The sequence below is a fragment of the Amborella trichopoda genome, chromosome 12, assembly GCF_054954075.1.
Source record: "Amborella trichopoda isolate Santa Cruz 75 chromosome 12, AtrichopodaSantaCruz75HAP2 v2.0, whole genome shotgun sequence".
In the NCBI taxonomy this organism is placed as follows: domain Eukaryota; kingdom Viridiplantae; phylum Streptophyta; class Magnoliopsida; order Amborellales; family Amborellaceae; genus Amborella; species Amborella trichopoda.
The window spans coordinates 49,686,476-49,702,386 of NC_142347.1; the positions used below are offsets into that span (position 1 = coordinate 49,686,476).

General features: G+C 33.6%; 1 protein-coding gene across 11 annotated transcripts; it reads left to right on the forward strand.

Moving 5' to 3' along the window:
• Positions 1 to 4,467: 4,467 nt before the first annotated feature.
• LOC18446852 (transducin family protein / WD-40 repeat family protein) lies at positions 4,468 to 13,790 on the forward strand. Of its 11 annotated transcripts, none has more exons than XM_088853225.1 (10): positions 4,468 to 5,175; positions 6,590 to 7,101; positions 7,227 to 7,346; positions 7,654 to 7,731; positions 9,024 to 9,200; positions 10,118 to 10,195; positions 10,953 to 11,128; positions 11,849 to 12,010; positions 12,371 to 12,431; positions 13,211 to 13,790. In XM_088853225.1, exons 2-10 carry the CDS (start codon positions 6,673 to 6,675, stop codon positions 13,382 to 13,384), a joined length of 1,455 nt encoding a protein of 484 aa, XP_088709351.1. In that variant the 5' UTR covers positions 4,468 to 5,175; positions 6,590 to 6,672; the 3' UTR covers positions 13,385 to 13,790. The 11 variants fall into 11 exon arrangements, with proteins under 11 accessions (XP_088709351.1, XP_020530813.1, XP_088709349.1 ...); XM_020675154.2 differs by having other exon boundaries at positions 4,845 to 5,175; positions 11,831 to 12,010; XM_088853223.1 differs by lacking the exon at positions 4,468 to 5,175 and adding an exon at positions 5,401 to 5,552 and having other exon boundaries at positions 11,831 to 12,010.
• Positions 13,791 to 15,911: the final 2,121 nt, after the last annotated feature.

Sequence of the window (15,911 nt, forward strand, 5' to 3'; positions counted from 1 at the left end):
CAGGTTGCGGGTGTTGTAGGCTAATTATTTAGGATGATGAGGGGCAAAACATAGGCCAAAGAGGCGAGGAGCATGAACAGTTTCAAAGTCTAAGTGACTATGACATAGGAACTTTAAAACTACTTGGCAATACTGCTGCTGCCCTACAAACTCCACCGTACTTCACGACGATTTTTTCCCCTGTCAACAATGATAGCAAAACTCAAGAAAATCTCGAACCTCACTGTCGATCTTACTACTTTTGAGCAATATTTTTATTATTATTGTATAATATGTAATCTCCTTAAATTACTAATTCACCAAAATTGTATTTCTTTACGTGCCTAATTTTTTTTTTCTAAAACCCAAATATATATATATATATATATATATATATATATATATATATATATATATATATGGAAAAAGTTCCTGTACGCCCACGTGCGTACCTCTACAGTATATGCCCAATGGCTCAAAAAGAATCTGGGCCGATCTGACGGTCACGGTTGTCCAAGAGTGTTTGAATTTTAATTTTTTTTTTACATATATGAATGATCTGAAATTTGGAGCGTGTGTATATCTTAGTGAGGCGCACCTAATAAAAATATAAAATTAATAATTCACAAAAACAAAATTGATCAAAATACCCCTAAAACTTTTTTGGGGTATTTTGGTCAATTTATTTCATGTAAAATATTTTTTTGATATTTTTTGTAGGTACACCTATTTTTTATGAATATACGTTCCAAATTTTAGATCATTTTGATTTTTATAAAAAAATAAAAAATAAAACACTACTAGACATCTGTGATCATCAGATCGGCCCAGATTCGATCTGGGCCGTTTGGTGTTTACTGTAGCGGTACACGAATCGGCATACCGTCCCATATATATATATATATAGTTTATTCTATTGTGACACTATAAAAAAGCAATACATGTAAATTTTAAATATTTTTTACCAAACTTATATTTTTTTTTGATAATTTTTACATCCATTCCATTTTGGAGTATAAACTTGGCACTAATCGGCCGATTAACTCAGAATCAGACCGAATAATTAGTCGGGACCTAGCCAACTAGTCGGCCTGACTCGTTCTTTTGAACACTAGAAATTGGATGGCTACATGTTTTCCATTGATCAAGCTTAAACGTCAAAAGAAATTTTCTCGAACTTTGTGACACACCCAAGTTATCAGATTTCACTACGGTTATAAATATTTGTGATCTTATTGTATCCAATTTAAACAGTTTCATTGTATACAATTCCTTTTGATTATTTATTATTTTTTTAGTACTGCACAATTCAGTCATGGCCAGTGGACTGGTCGGTATAATGAACTAGTTGGTCCACTGATCCATGACTAGTTTTTAATAGTCCCACTGGTGTAGTAACTTGAATGAGTACCAGTTCGCCGGTTGCTCTGGACCATGAGACTGAACCTCATGCAAGGACGATAGTTTAAAAAACGGAAAACAGTTTCATGTGGCCTGGACCGCATTTCTACGTCTACGGTCCAGGTAGTATAAAGCATCCATCTTTAAAATGGATGCAAGTAGGTGTTCCATCCAAAAACAATAAAAACTAACGTTTCAAATGTTTTATGGAAAATTGTCTCATGCAGGCTGGACTGCATAACTATATATGCGGTCAAAAAAGTGTAAAGCATAACGATGGATGCAAGTAGGTGTTCCACCTAAAAACAATGGAAACTAATGTACAAAATGTTTTCTTGCTAAAATTATTATTTTACTTTTTAAATTTATTTATTTTTGCATATTCATGATCTCTGTGTTAGAGATTACATGTCCTTAAAAATGAAGTAAAAAAATCCATCTAAAAATTACAGTTATTAATAGGCCCGCATTTCTACACATGCGGGCTTGGATGCATAGAAATCGGATCATGTTTTATTACTAGAATTATTAATTTTAGCTTCTAAAATTTATTTATTTATTCATATTCATGATCTCCATGATAGAAATTACATGTCTTAAAAAATTAAGTCCTAAAATCCATCTCAAAAATAGATTTATTGAGAGGCCTGCATTTCTACATATGCGGGCTTGGAGCATAGAAATCGGTTCCTAAACATATAAGGCCCGTTTGGATAGAAAGAAATTAGGAATGTTAGATATTTGAAATCCAAGAAAATCTATGGATTTTTAATATTAAAGATTTCTTTCATGGATTCATCAAATATCATGTTTGGATAAACCATACAAAATTCATGGATTCTTTGCAATCACTTTCATGTCCATTGTTTATTAACAAAACTTGATACAATTTCTCTCTCTAAAATTTTTGTATACTCTCTCTCTTTCTTTAAAACTCAAAATTTAGGATAGTGTATCTATAAAAAATTTGAGATAATTTATCTCTCTAAAATTTGATGTGGTTTATCTCTCTAAAATTTAATATACTTTCTATCCAAAATTTAAATTTGAAACTGTCAATCTAAAAATTTTGAGATAATTTCTCTCTCTAAAATTTTTAGGTGTTTTACTCTCTCCAAAATTTAATATAGTTTCTCTTTCTAAAATTTTAAGATTCTCTCTAAAACTTAAAACTTGAGATAGTTCCCCTCTTCAATAATTTCGAAATAGTTTATCTCTCTAAATATTTTTAAGTAATTTCGCTATCTAAAATATGATATAGTTGTTCTCTCAAATTTTAAGATACTTTATCTTTCTAAAAGCTAAAATTTGAGATAATTTCTCCCTAAAAATTTTGCGATGGTTTATTTTTCTAAAAAAATTTATGTACTTTCTCTCTCTAAATTTTGATGTAGTTATTCTCTTAAATTTTTAGATGTTTTCTCTCTCTAAAACTTCAAGTTTGATATAGTATCTCTCTCTAAAATTTTGAAATAGTTTCTCTATTGAAAATTTGATAGAGTGTCTCTCTAAAATTTGATATACTTCCTCTCTCAAGTTTAAAAATTTGAGATACTTTCTCTCTCTAAAACATAAATTTTGTGATAGTTTATCTCTCCAAAAATTTTGAGATGGTTTCTATCTCTAAATTTTTTTAGGTAGTTTCTCTCTCTAAAATTTGATATAATTTTTATCTTTGCAATTTTAATATATTTTCTCTCTCTAAAATACCAAATTCGATATAATTTCTCTCTAAAACTAAAAAATTGAGATAGTTTTTCTCACTAAAAAATGAGATATTTCTCTCTCTAATTTTTTTTTGCCAGTTTCTCTTTCTAGAATTTATAATAGTTTATCTTTAAAAGTTTAATATTACTTTCTCTCTCTACAATTTTAAAAATACTTAAGACTTGATATAATTTCTATGTCTAAAAATTAAAATATGAGATTATTTCTCTCTCTAAAACTTTTGAAATAGTTTCTCTCTCTAAAAAATTGAAATCGTTTTTCTCTCTAAAAATTTGCATGTATTTTCTCTCTCTAAAATATGATAGTTTCTCTCTCTAAATTTTTGTTGATATCCTCTCTAAAATTTTTTGGTGCTCTCTTTTTAAAATTTTAACATACTTTCTCTCTCTAAATGTTAAAATTTGATATAGTTTTTCTCTCTAACATTTTGAGATAGTTCATCTCTATGAAAAATTTGGTACTTTCTCTCTCTAAAATTTTAACGGATTTTCTCTCTCTAAAATTTTAACATATTTTCTCTCTCTAAAAGTTAAATTTTGAGATAGTTTATCTTTTTAAAATTTTGAGATAGTTCATCTCTCTAAAAAAAGATTGGTACTTTTTCTTTCTGAATTTTAACATACTTTCCCTCTCTAAAAGTTAAAAATAGATAGAGTTTCTCTCTCTAAAAATTTATCTCTAAAAATTTAGGTATTTCTCTCTCTAAGATTTTCATACTTATCAAATGCTCTCTATGTTTCGGATCGAGGGAGCCAATGAGTGAAATCCAAGGGCCTTAGAAAAAAAAACAGGTTTTGTTATGGAAATGAAATTATGAAAAAATAGGTCTAATTTCCATAATTTTAATTTTCCTGATTTTAATTATTGTAAGCATTAACTAATACAATGAATTTTGACAAAATCGAAGATATTAAGAATCCATGCCTAAAAATCGATGTGGTCCCCAGGAAGCATGGCGAGAAATATCAAGCACTTCCTTGTATAGTTGAGCGGCCAAGGAGTTCTCAACAAAACATCAACTTGTGGGCGCGACGGATCGTGATGGATCAACACAAGGTCTATCGTGATGGATCAACACAAGGTCTAGGCGCGATGTTTCATATATCATAATGGATCAATCCCAACATTGTTAGACTCTGGTGAGAGAGCGCACCGATTCCGTTGGTGTTCTAAATTCTAATAAATCAAATAATTAATAAAATTATTAAAACAAAAAGATAGGTAAAAATATGGACAAATTAGAAATTTTTAAAAATAAATAAAGATATGGATGGTATGTTATGGAGAAAATAATGTATATATCTATTATATTCAACGTTATTAAGGGTTGTTGTGAAGTTTTCATTATTACATGTCTATGTTTTTTAACTTCATAACATTTGTTTTGAAAGATGGAACTATCTTTTTCAGTTTTGAAAAAACCAAAAACTATTTCTGGAAAAATAGACAGATTTTTTATATTTAAAAAATTAAAATTATCGTGTTTTTGGTTTTTCAAAAACTAAACATTAGATATTTTTGTTTTTTTAAAAGTTAAAAATTACTTTTTATTTTCTAGTAACTTAGAGCGTAGGACCGGGGCAAACTTTGATAAAAAAAAAAAAAAATTACAAAAATCCTCAAAAGACTTTTAACGCACTTTACCCATCCAACTTTTTCTAGCAAATACCTCATACAAAATTTCAATTTTTTTTTTTTTACAAAAATGCCTTTATGTTAACTAATAAATTATTTTCGTTGGGGTGGGCAGTTTGGCATTTTGAACATGCCGTTTGACAATTATTTTTGCTGCAATGGCCGGTCCCGCGTTTCATGGTGGCAGTCTAAGTGGCAGTCCGGCGTTTTGAAGAGGCAGTATGGGCATTTTGAAGTGAGCAATCGAGGAATGTAGACTTGCGATCCGATGTTTTTTTTTATTGGAATCCGAAAATGATTTGTTAAAAAAAGTTTGGGTAGGGTAAAGTGCGTAAAAAATCTTGAGTTTTTTTCTTTTTAATTTTGTAAAACAAATGTGAGGGTCACTGAAGATTCGGATAAGGAGCCATACCGATTACGGTATAAAAACTGGTACGTAAATTTCGCCTAAAAAAGGAATCGAGCTTCATTAATGTTTTCTTTTTACTGTCACTTGATAAATTACGAAGAACGGAAAATGTAGCCATCCCAGTCAAGTAAACGTCGCCATCTAACCATCCAATTCCTGATGCAAAAAAATTTAATAAAAAAAAGAAGAAAAGTTTGTCCGAATAATAATTTTATATAACACATCAAGGATCGGTTTTCATGGAAATCAGGCCTCACCTATTTGCGCTCCCATCACGTAAATTTCCATATTCAGTTAGGGATTATCGTTTTAACAGGTTAGAGGACGCTAAGCTAAATCTTTATTTGCAGCTCTCTCTCCCCATCTGCTTTATCCAATCCTCCCAATTTTTTATTTTTTGGTAAACAGTATTGTATCTCAATTTAACATCTTTATATTGTTTACATTTTTCCTCTTTTGTTTTTCTTTTGGGTTTCCATGCTTTTCTATGGCTTGAAAGTGCTGCTGTATTCTGAATAATCTCTTTTGCATTTTTTTTTTCCTATATCATGCTTACTTTAATTGCAATGGGAATCATTGAATTTCTTATGGCTTTAGTGTACCAATTCTTGAAACTGAAGCCCTGTCTATGCATTTCTACTCTGGTAGCTGCATATTAGTCGATTCCTTGTTATTTTCTATAACTTCATGGAATTTTTTTTTCTCCGCCCAATTTATTGAGGTTGCTTGGTTTAGTCTAAGAAACCCAAAATTTGGGCCTTTTTTTGTTTTTTTTTATTTGTTTGCATCGACGGTTTATGTCATTATGGTTTTCTTTTTAATAAACTTGTTTGTGATGTTTAAGATCATGCAGTAATTCAAAAACCAAAGCTTTTCTCTAATCTACTTGATGCCCAAAAGGCTAAAACTAGCCTTATGGTGGAAGCTAGTTTCGTAATTCCATGTCCTCTTCTGAGATTTTTTTGTCATTCATTTTAGTGACATAACATCGAGTTTGCTTTAATTATCCTTTCATCACTAATGGCAGTGGGAAAACACTTAAATTTCTTGTGCATGCTGCCGGTTTAAAATTTGAATGGTTTGAGTTTTTAACAAAGAACATCTTTTGAGATTTTTCATAAGAGTAGTGAATGGTTTGAAACTTTGAACTTTTAACAAATAACATCTTTTGAGATTTTTCACAAGAATAGTGAAGATCCAATTGCCAGGTAATTCACATGGCACGTTGTTCAAAAAAAGAAAAAAATGTTTTCATACAAACAACTTGATGTAGGAATCTTTGCCTGGAACTTGTTCAGAGCGAATAAATGATAAAGCTGTAATGTTGTCCTCAAATATCCGAAAATGTATTTATGTTATTCTTCCTCTGCGTTGGAAAATTCTGATCAAAATTGTTAATTAATCATCAGGCATGGTTTTGGGTGGTGATTGTGTCAGGTTAATGTTTCTGTATTGATGGTAATAGAGCCCTACTATAATTCGAATCTGCCAAATTAATTATCATGTGAGCCCCATATAACATGGACATGATGGATGGGGAAGAATTTATTGATGATTTGAACTATGCAAGGAGCTCAATTGAAAAGGAATTTGATATCCATGATTGTGATCGACCCACTCAACTGGGTCGTGGTACTCAAGCGCATCTTGGACAATTCCCTGTCCTTGACAATGAAATAGCACATAGCATCAAAGTTAGATCCAAACCAAGTGACATGATAAGTAGGATTACGCGTGCGAAGGCCAGCACCTATGTTTCGACTGTAAAAATGCTTCTTGGAAGGGAATCTAATTATTCTGGAAAAGGGAGGTTCTCTTCAGCAGATTGTTGCCATGTACTTAGTAGATATGTTCCTGTTAATGGCCCCTGGATCATTGACAAGACAGAAAGCAGGGCATATACTTCACAATTTTCGGCTGATGGTACCTTTTTCATTACCGGGTTTCAGGTATCGTGCTAATTTTTCTTACTTCTGATTCCCGTACAGACACTTTTTGTTCTGTAATTTATTTTTACTTTTACTTTTTCTTGAGTTCAAGGTGCTCAGTCTCATTTCCTTCATGATTCTTACAGGATAGGAACATAAGAATCTATGATGTCGATAATGGATGGAAAGTTCAGAAGGATATCCGTGCGAAGAATCTGTCTTGGACTATTACTGATACATCCCTTTCCCCTGACCAACGTTTTCTTGTAAGTTTGTGGTTAGCACTCTGCTGAAAATGATCAATATATGCACAATATCTCTCAGTAGACAACTAATACGCATAGTGGAAGATTAAACTGTTTTATATTTTGTTATAGTTGTTGGCCACTTTGATTATATGAATACCTCGATGGACTAGTTTATCAAATCTTCAAGTGGTTTCAGATGAATGGTTAATTTGTGGGGTTTAATTGTTCATCTTTAGTTAAAAAAAAAAACTTTTTTGAATTTTTCATAATTTATTTCCCATATTTTGTCTTTAACAATCTTTAACAACTTTTTCTTTAATGGCAGGTTTATTCTAGCATGTCACCTATTGTTCATATTGTCAATGTGGGGACTCCTGGAACACTGTCAATTGCAAATGTCAATGTATGTAACATGCTTTCTCCATTGATCTCCATCTTTGCATAATATGAAAGATTACTTCTTCTCACTGCAAATTCTATAAATTACTATAAAGACCATGCGAAGGCCACAAATTTTTGATTCGTTGGTCATTTGACTCTATAAAATATCTTCAGATTTCAAATTCTAACATGCAATATGTGCAATGGAAAGTCCCATATTTATGCCTTTACAGTTCCACTTTATTAGAAAGATATTACTTTGTGCCTTTTGGTGTGTGATTTTGAAGCTGCTTGCACACTGATAATTATTCTTCTAGCATTTCTTTAACTGGAAACTATAGAATCTTTTTTAGAATTAAATGAAACTCCAATGAGATCATGACTGGAATCCATGTCCAAGTTTAGTTGGCTGGACTTGTAAAGGGTTTATTTGACAAGTATGGCTTTATTCTTTAACGGGGATGACTTATCTTGGCACTGGTCAAGAGTTCATGTTCCCGAAGAACTCAGTGGTATGGTAGGTTTTGGGTTGAGTTCGAAACTTTTGGCAGATCAGTTTGGAGGTCTTGGTGTTTTGAGAAAGAATCCAACTTTGTTAATTCCTGAGTTTCGGGAGCCTAAGGGTAGACTAGGTAGCTTATAGTGCTTGTTCTATTGAGAACCACAATCAATGTAAAATGAATCCTACGGAACCTAAATGCAGGGCTTGGAACCGCATTTTAAGAAAAAACAATTCTGTGACTCAACAGCGACAATATCTAGGGAATGAGATGCCTATTCAGAAAGGCAATGTGATGTGGGCTTATCATATTGTGCATCTAGGAACATAAATCATGAAAAACTTAGGCCATGAGAAACACCTGGGCAATGATTTTCCATTTTGAATCACTTGGAAAACTTCGAGAGACTATCAACTTTGGGAGTGGTATGCCACTCAGTGGAAGATCCACACGACTATTGTCAGAATGTGATGCCCTTAGCTTCCCAATCCAATGAGGAGCAAATCAGAATATATACATTTGACTCCTCGGAGATTTACATGAGGCATGTTGATTCTTGTGAATCTAATTAGAGGGTATAGTAGGGCTTTATAGGTCAGATAAGGAAACACAGATTGAATCCTTGACTGGAATTCAAGTGAATCTAGGTATAAATACCGCAGATCTTACGATTTTCCGTGAATGTTCTATCATGCAAACACAACTAACATAGGCAGAAAATTCTCTATCGTGTTTTATTTTGCAGGATTTTTTTTATAATTTCTTGCCTTGAGGATCACATTATACTTCATCAGATTAGTGATTACCTCTACAGGAGATTCATGAAGAATTAGACTTCTCTGGCAATGCTGATGGGGGGCGCCGATTTTCAATCTTCTCTGTCAATTTTTCTTCTGATGGGAGGAAGCTTGTAGCGGGAAGTAATGATCACTGCCTGTATATTTATGATATGGAAGCAAATAAACCCACATTGCGAATTTTAGCACACGAGGTATCACTTTTAACTTTATTATGTAAGTTCTTCATAAATTGACAAATGAAGTGTATGATACATGCATACCATGTATTTTTTATAGTTCTGTGTATGGCTAGAAATGTGTCATTAAGTTCGCACAAGCACGCATATGTGTGTATGATGCGGATCCTCTCTGGGTCTTCCCAATCTTATGGTTTTCCATACTTTCTACTTTTTGCTCCTGATCATGTTTCTTCTCTTGCATCAGACCTATAAAGTTGTATGTAGTATGGGGGAGGTCGCGAGAAAGGGGAGGTGAAAGTTTCATCTAGGACTTTGGGGGGCTTAAGGGTGAATTGATAATAGTGGTGTGAATACTAGGATAGGTGGGGGTGGAACTAGATTTGATTTTCTCCTAAGCTCTTTGTTACACTGAATATTGTTTTGATCATACTTTCTCAGGTTTGTTGGTGTTAGGGATAAGGAGGTCTGGGTTTGGGAGTTTTTTGAAAGGTGGGAGTGGTGGTGTAGTGTCTGAGATTTGGTTATTTTTGCAAGGGTAAGTTATTGTACAACCTTTCTTGTTTTGCAAAAACATACAATGAAGAGCTTCAGGTGCAAACTTGTATGCTGGGGCTCTTTTTTTAAACGTATGCTTGCTTATCAATTTCCTTAAGACCTTCATGAGTTGACAAGGTGATGTGTGGTCTTGGGAGAATTGATGAATTGAAGTAATATAATGTATATTACTATTGCTATTCTGTCAATATGTGATGTTTAATTCATTATTTTGCACTCAATACTGGTGATTGTATTTTGAATTATCACAGCTTTGTTAGTCTGTGACCAGGATTCTTGATCTTATCAGCTTGTGAAATACTAAATCTTGTTTATTTTCAGGATGATGTAAAATCTTATCAGCTTGTGAAATACTAAATCTTGTTTATTTTCAGGATGATGTAAATACTGTATCATTTGCTGATGAAAGCGGCAATCTTATATATTCTGGGAGTGATGATAGCTTTTGTAAGGTAAAATCTGGATTATCTTGTTTGTTTGGTGAGAAAAGAAATAAAAGAGATATTTATAAATCCTTTTGTCAGCATCAAAGACTTGAGTATAGTAGTTGTAGTTATTTTCTTTTTTATCATTAAAGTAAGTTGCGATTGTTAATATGAGAACTATGTGAAGGATGTGAGTTGCTTGAATTGGGATCTCTCTTTCTCATGATGTTCTGACATTAGATAAGCTATCTTATCATGTTAGCCTTCGTATACCAATGAGACACATGGCTGATGCAAATTTTTCTTCTAATATCATTTGTAATTGAATGTTTTCATAGAGCATCTAGCATCCATTTTCCCACTTGAGACTGCCTCTTCATACAGGCTGCTAGGAAACATGTCACACCTAGTGGTGGAGAGAATTGAGTCTAGGTTAATGCTTGAAATGGGAAATATATTTCCAAGGAATCAAACTTGACATGTATGAATATTGTGTTTGAGGCCTTGGCCTTTTTCTTGGGTCGGTAGAAGTCTAGTGCCTAGATTACGGATGCATGATCACACTTAATGGGCTTGTAGCTCAGATATATTATCTTCAAAAGTGGAATAAGTTACCATATTATCAGTACTCTTCTTCTGATTGATGGTTTGTGATCCTTTGGATGAGATTCATTTCAGTTCTCATGAAGTTGTCTAATTCGCTGAACATTGCAAAAAGTCTTTTGAATCTAATTTTTAGTGTCGTGGTAGTATCATATGAGAATATCCTCGGGATTTATTTCAGGTTTGGGACATGCGTTGCACTTTATCAGGAGACCGTCCATCTGGGGTCTTGGTTGGGCATTTAGAAGGCATCACATTCCTTGATAGCCGCAGGGATGGCCACTACTTTATCTCAAATGGTAAAGATCAAACCACAAAACTCTGGGATATCCGGAAGATGGCATCCAGCATCAGGCGGTATGCATTATCTCCTAACATGACAATTTCATGCTTTACATTAATTGAAATGGTAATTGTCACTGGTTGAAAGTTATGGGCTAAAGTAACATGGTCGCCATGATATTACGGTGCTTGAATACTTAATTATGTGTGTGCATGTTGGCAAGGAACATCTGAAGTGGATATGCGATTCATCGAAATATTATATATCTGTAAGATATTTAATAAATTTGCAGGACGCCTCTGATCACACCACTCTCTCAAAAGGAATTCAAAATTGCAAGGATTTATGAAATATTTTTTACTCTGATTAATATATGTAAATTCCCAATCGATGAAATCAGGTTTTCTGTATATAGTAACATTATGAAGCAAAAACTGCCACTTTCTTCTTACATATTTTGTAAGTCTTACAACCAATTGTTGTCCTTCGACAAGATTCAGACTCTGTAATTGACTATATCTGCTTAACTATTGGTTCTGTGAACCATTGAATTCCAAAATTCAGTGCCTCATCTAAAAACAGATGTTGCATTCATTAACTATGAGTTGAAAAATCTATTGTTAAATTGAATTTCATAGACCCCATCCGATCTTTGAGCTAGGATGAAATGAGGAAATAGCCTCAATCTTTCAATTCATCTGTGGTTTTTATCCATGAATGACATTTTCTTAGAACTGTGACAAGTTTAGTGAACCTGTGAGTTGTTTCCTAATCAGGCCTTCATCATTGTGCAGCCGCCGAAGAAAATTTTCTTACAGTGAGTGGGATTACCGATGGATGGACTACCCTGCCCACAGGAAAGATGTAAAACATCCAAATGATCAATCCGTGGCTACATACAGAGGCCATAGTGTCTTGCGCACCCTCATACGATGCTACTTTTCTCCGGCTTCCAGGTATGTGATATGACGTACTCTTTTGATCTCCCTTCTACATAGATATGATTGACGAATATGTAAATGTATCCACATTTCCTCTTTCACATCCGTTTTTCAACTAGCTTCTGAAGCTAATAAACATCAATGAATATATGAATAATGTCAAATGTAGCTTTTGTGTTGGGAATCACTTATAGCTCATTTCTGCATATGGATTTATATATAAATACGAATCTGCGATGTTACTCTGTCGTGTAGATATTCAGTAGTGCTGATAAGTGGCTTTTGAAGTCTATAGCCTATATTATTTGTGATATGGTATGCTGAAATCGTGCTATTGTAGTGTGGTTGGTAACTTCTTTTCATCTCTTTTCACAGCACTGGTCAGAAGTACATCTATACAGGATCCAATGATGGATGCGTTTACATATATGATGTGGTACGTATTACATGCATGGGAAAGTATTAACCATCATGAATGGTGGACAATACTCTGCAATGCCATCCACCATCGCCTAATTATCTGCACAGATGGTGGAGATGTGCCCTAGTTTATATGGTGAAAGCTCACCATGGGACTGCAGTTCATCTCCACTGTTCATCTTGAGAAAGATGGTGGATTCCATGCCTGTGTTGTATAGCATAAGTGAGATGCCTATCACGTATGCACATTATTGTTTAGGCCCTGTTTGGATGGCCTTTTTTTCTGTTTAGCAAAAACATTTCTCCTAGATTTGCGCCAAATTGGCTGGCATGCCACAATTAGTGGGCACAACTCTGGAATGGAACCCCATTTAACAGCCAAACGCTGCCAATAGTGTGGTTCTTCCATTTTGATAAAAAAGGTTACCTATTTTACCACCAATAGTAGAAAATGACGGTAAAGATTTTGCTAGTAACCATCATTCTTGGGTGCTTACTTTCATGCTTGCCCCTAAAGATAGGGCATGGGCTTGAGTAGTTAGCAGTTAACATTAACAACAATACATCCCAAGTTTGAACTACCCGCGCCCCCACAAAACAAAAAGAAAAAAGGAGGCAGGTAAAGATGAGGGGCTGGGGTATGGCTTCAGTACATGCAAACGAGGCCTTAGTCTCAGTTTCCCTGAACCAGATGTTTTCTTTGTCTCAATGATGCCACCTCATGAGACCTGCTTGATTATGACTGCACTTTTTTTTGGTCAAGTAATTATGAATGCCTTTAACAATGGATATCAGATAAGTGGAGCTCTGGTCGGAAAAACTGCATATCATGATACAACTGTAAGAGATTGCAGCTGGCATCCTCATTTCCCTATGCTAATCAGTTCGGGATGGGATGGCATAGTTGCCGGCTGGGAAATTTCAGAGAGAGATCAAATGAATCGAAAGAAGTCACAGCATAAGAAATAGAGGCTACTTATCCCATATATATGGAGTTAGTTACAGGCATTTGGGCATGGGAGCTATTGATGGTTTAGATATCTCGGCATTTCATGGCTGGAGTTACAAAAGAAAATCGTGACCATCCTTTCAAATTGTGCATTTTCCTTGTGATTTATCTGGTGTACATAGGTGGAGGAATTACGTGAACTTGTATGGGAGGATCAAGATTTGTAGAGGGTACAACTGCCTCTTATGGTCCATCTTTCACTTATGTTGCTATAAATATGAGGGGATCGAGATTCTAAAGGTTGCAACTGCTCCTTCTGTTCCATCTTTTACTTGTGTTGCTACAAATTAAATAAAGTTTGAATGTCCAATATGGCTATGGAATGAACAATGCCTTTAAGGAATGCAATAATACTACTTTGGTTAATAGCTAGCCTGAATATGGTGCAAAATAGTGGGAACTACATGATAATTTTCAGACCTCTCTCTCTTTCTCTCTCATGTTGTTTTTGAGAATGGGAAATAATTTTTTTTTAAAAAGATGCCTTCGTTATATATGTGAAGATTGTACAATTTTTTGAGTTTTAACGTAGTCTTCAGGTTCTACCCGGATAGGTGGGGTGGAGCGCCCACCCTACATATCTATGTTGGATCGGCGATTTCGATCGGTTTCAATTAGTGATCCATAATTTTTTTTTAAAAAAAAAAATTTAAAAGAAGAAGTATGCAATGAGACCATTTATGTTTGGTACACAATGGTCATAATTTATCTTGACCATTGGATGTGAATTTAGGTGGCTGCATTTATTTCATTGACTTGACTTAAAAGTCAAATGTTTTTTTTTTCAAACTTCGTGACATATTTAAGCCATCAAATTTCTATCGGATGATTATAAATAATTGTCACCTGGTCTCATAGTGTGTACAATCTCAAATAAAACTAGGGCTTTATGGGGGTGGGGATTAAGGTGGTAACTAAAATAACACTAGATCATTATCATCAAACCCTTTTCAAACTACTTGAGATCAGATACACAAATTCTGGTCCTTCATTATATTCTATCAATAGTCATACCTTTCATAGGGTCATAACTTCCAATATCTTTTCTCACTACTTCCAATCATGTCTTTTGGGTATGTCCTTTACACTTTCTAGCCTTTCACTTGAACTAACTCGCACTTCATTACAATTTGCATTGTACATGGCTAGCCTACCTAAGTTTATTTCATCTTAATAGAATTCAGTATAATAGAGTATTTTTTATTATACAATATTCAATAAATCAAATATTTAATTACTATAATATTTCTAATATACAAATAATTTTTATTCTATCATTTTAGATGATATCATCATCACTCAAGACTTATACCAATTACTTGGGGTCAGGTACATGAATCATTTTCCTCAATCTTCTCTATTAAGGGGCATACCTAAGATCAAAAGTCACCATATATTTTCCCTCTCCTTCTACCCATTTTCTTTTGGGCATTCTCCTCGTCCTTTTAGAGCCTTCCACTTGAATTAAATCGCACCTCCTAACCGGTGTTGTATTAAGTCTACAATACATATGGCCAGCCCACCTAAGTCTACTACTTTCGTTCATCTTATCGCCTATGGAAGCTACACCTAAGCTCCCTCGTATATAATATTTTTAAATTCTATCATTTCTTGTCTTGCCACTTATCCATCTCAGCTATGCTTATCCTATGGATATGTTGTTTATTGACTGTTCAACATTTCGTCCCATTAAGCATGGCTGGTTTTACAATTGTCTTATAAAACTTTCCCCTTAGTCTCAATGGTATGCAGCGATTACATTAAACTCTGGATGCATGTCTGCGCTTCACCCATTCATCTCTAATTTTATGTATGACATCATCTTCAATCTCTCTATTCTCTTGGATTATCAACCTAGATGTGTAAGTACACGCTTTTGTGACCTTTATTAGCCATTAAATTTAAAATTTAATCAATTTTTATTATATTTTATTTTATTTATTTTCTAATTTTGAAAAGAATATAGAAATATGCATATAATGATAGAATAGAAAACTAAATAGATAGTATACTCAGTTGGGCGTATATTATCTTTTATATTATAATCCTAGGTGGGGTTTTATTCGAGAGAGTAAATAAATAGTATACTATTAAAGGAGTATATTATCTTTTGGCTATGAAATATTTTTTGAAATACATGTTGCAAAAATACGTCTCTTTGGGCAAAGGCTTGATTTATTTAAAGTAATTTACATACATATCATTTTGAATTCCGTCCTTAAAAAGTCCATTTAAAAATTTGAATATTATGTTTATACCCATTTTTTGTTTTTTTGTTTTTCTTCCCAAATTGCTTTAACTTTTGAAAGTCCAAGGTTTCCCTTTTTTTTTTTTTATCTTTTTTTAAAAACTTTGGATTTTCAAAATTTGAAGCTCAAAAACTTTGAATTTTGAAAACAAGTAACCCAAAGTACTATTTTGACTAATGTTTGAAAAGTCGACTTGGGGAATACTCGACCCATGCCCCAGCCAATTACTCGCATGAGT

Coding starts and splice junctions, on each gene's coding strand:
- LOC18446852 (XM_020675154.2), top strand. CDS start 6,673: ATGGACATGATGGATGGGGAAGAATTTATTGATGATTTGAACTATGCA. Junction 7,732..9,023: donor TGTCAATTGCAAATGTCAAT/GTATGTAACATG, acceptor TTACCTCTACAG/GAGATTCATGAAGAATTAGA. Junction 12,011..12,370: donor TACTTTTCTCCGGCTTCCAG/GTATGTGATATG, acceptor CTCTTTTCACAG/CACTGGTCAGAAGTACATCT.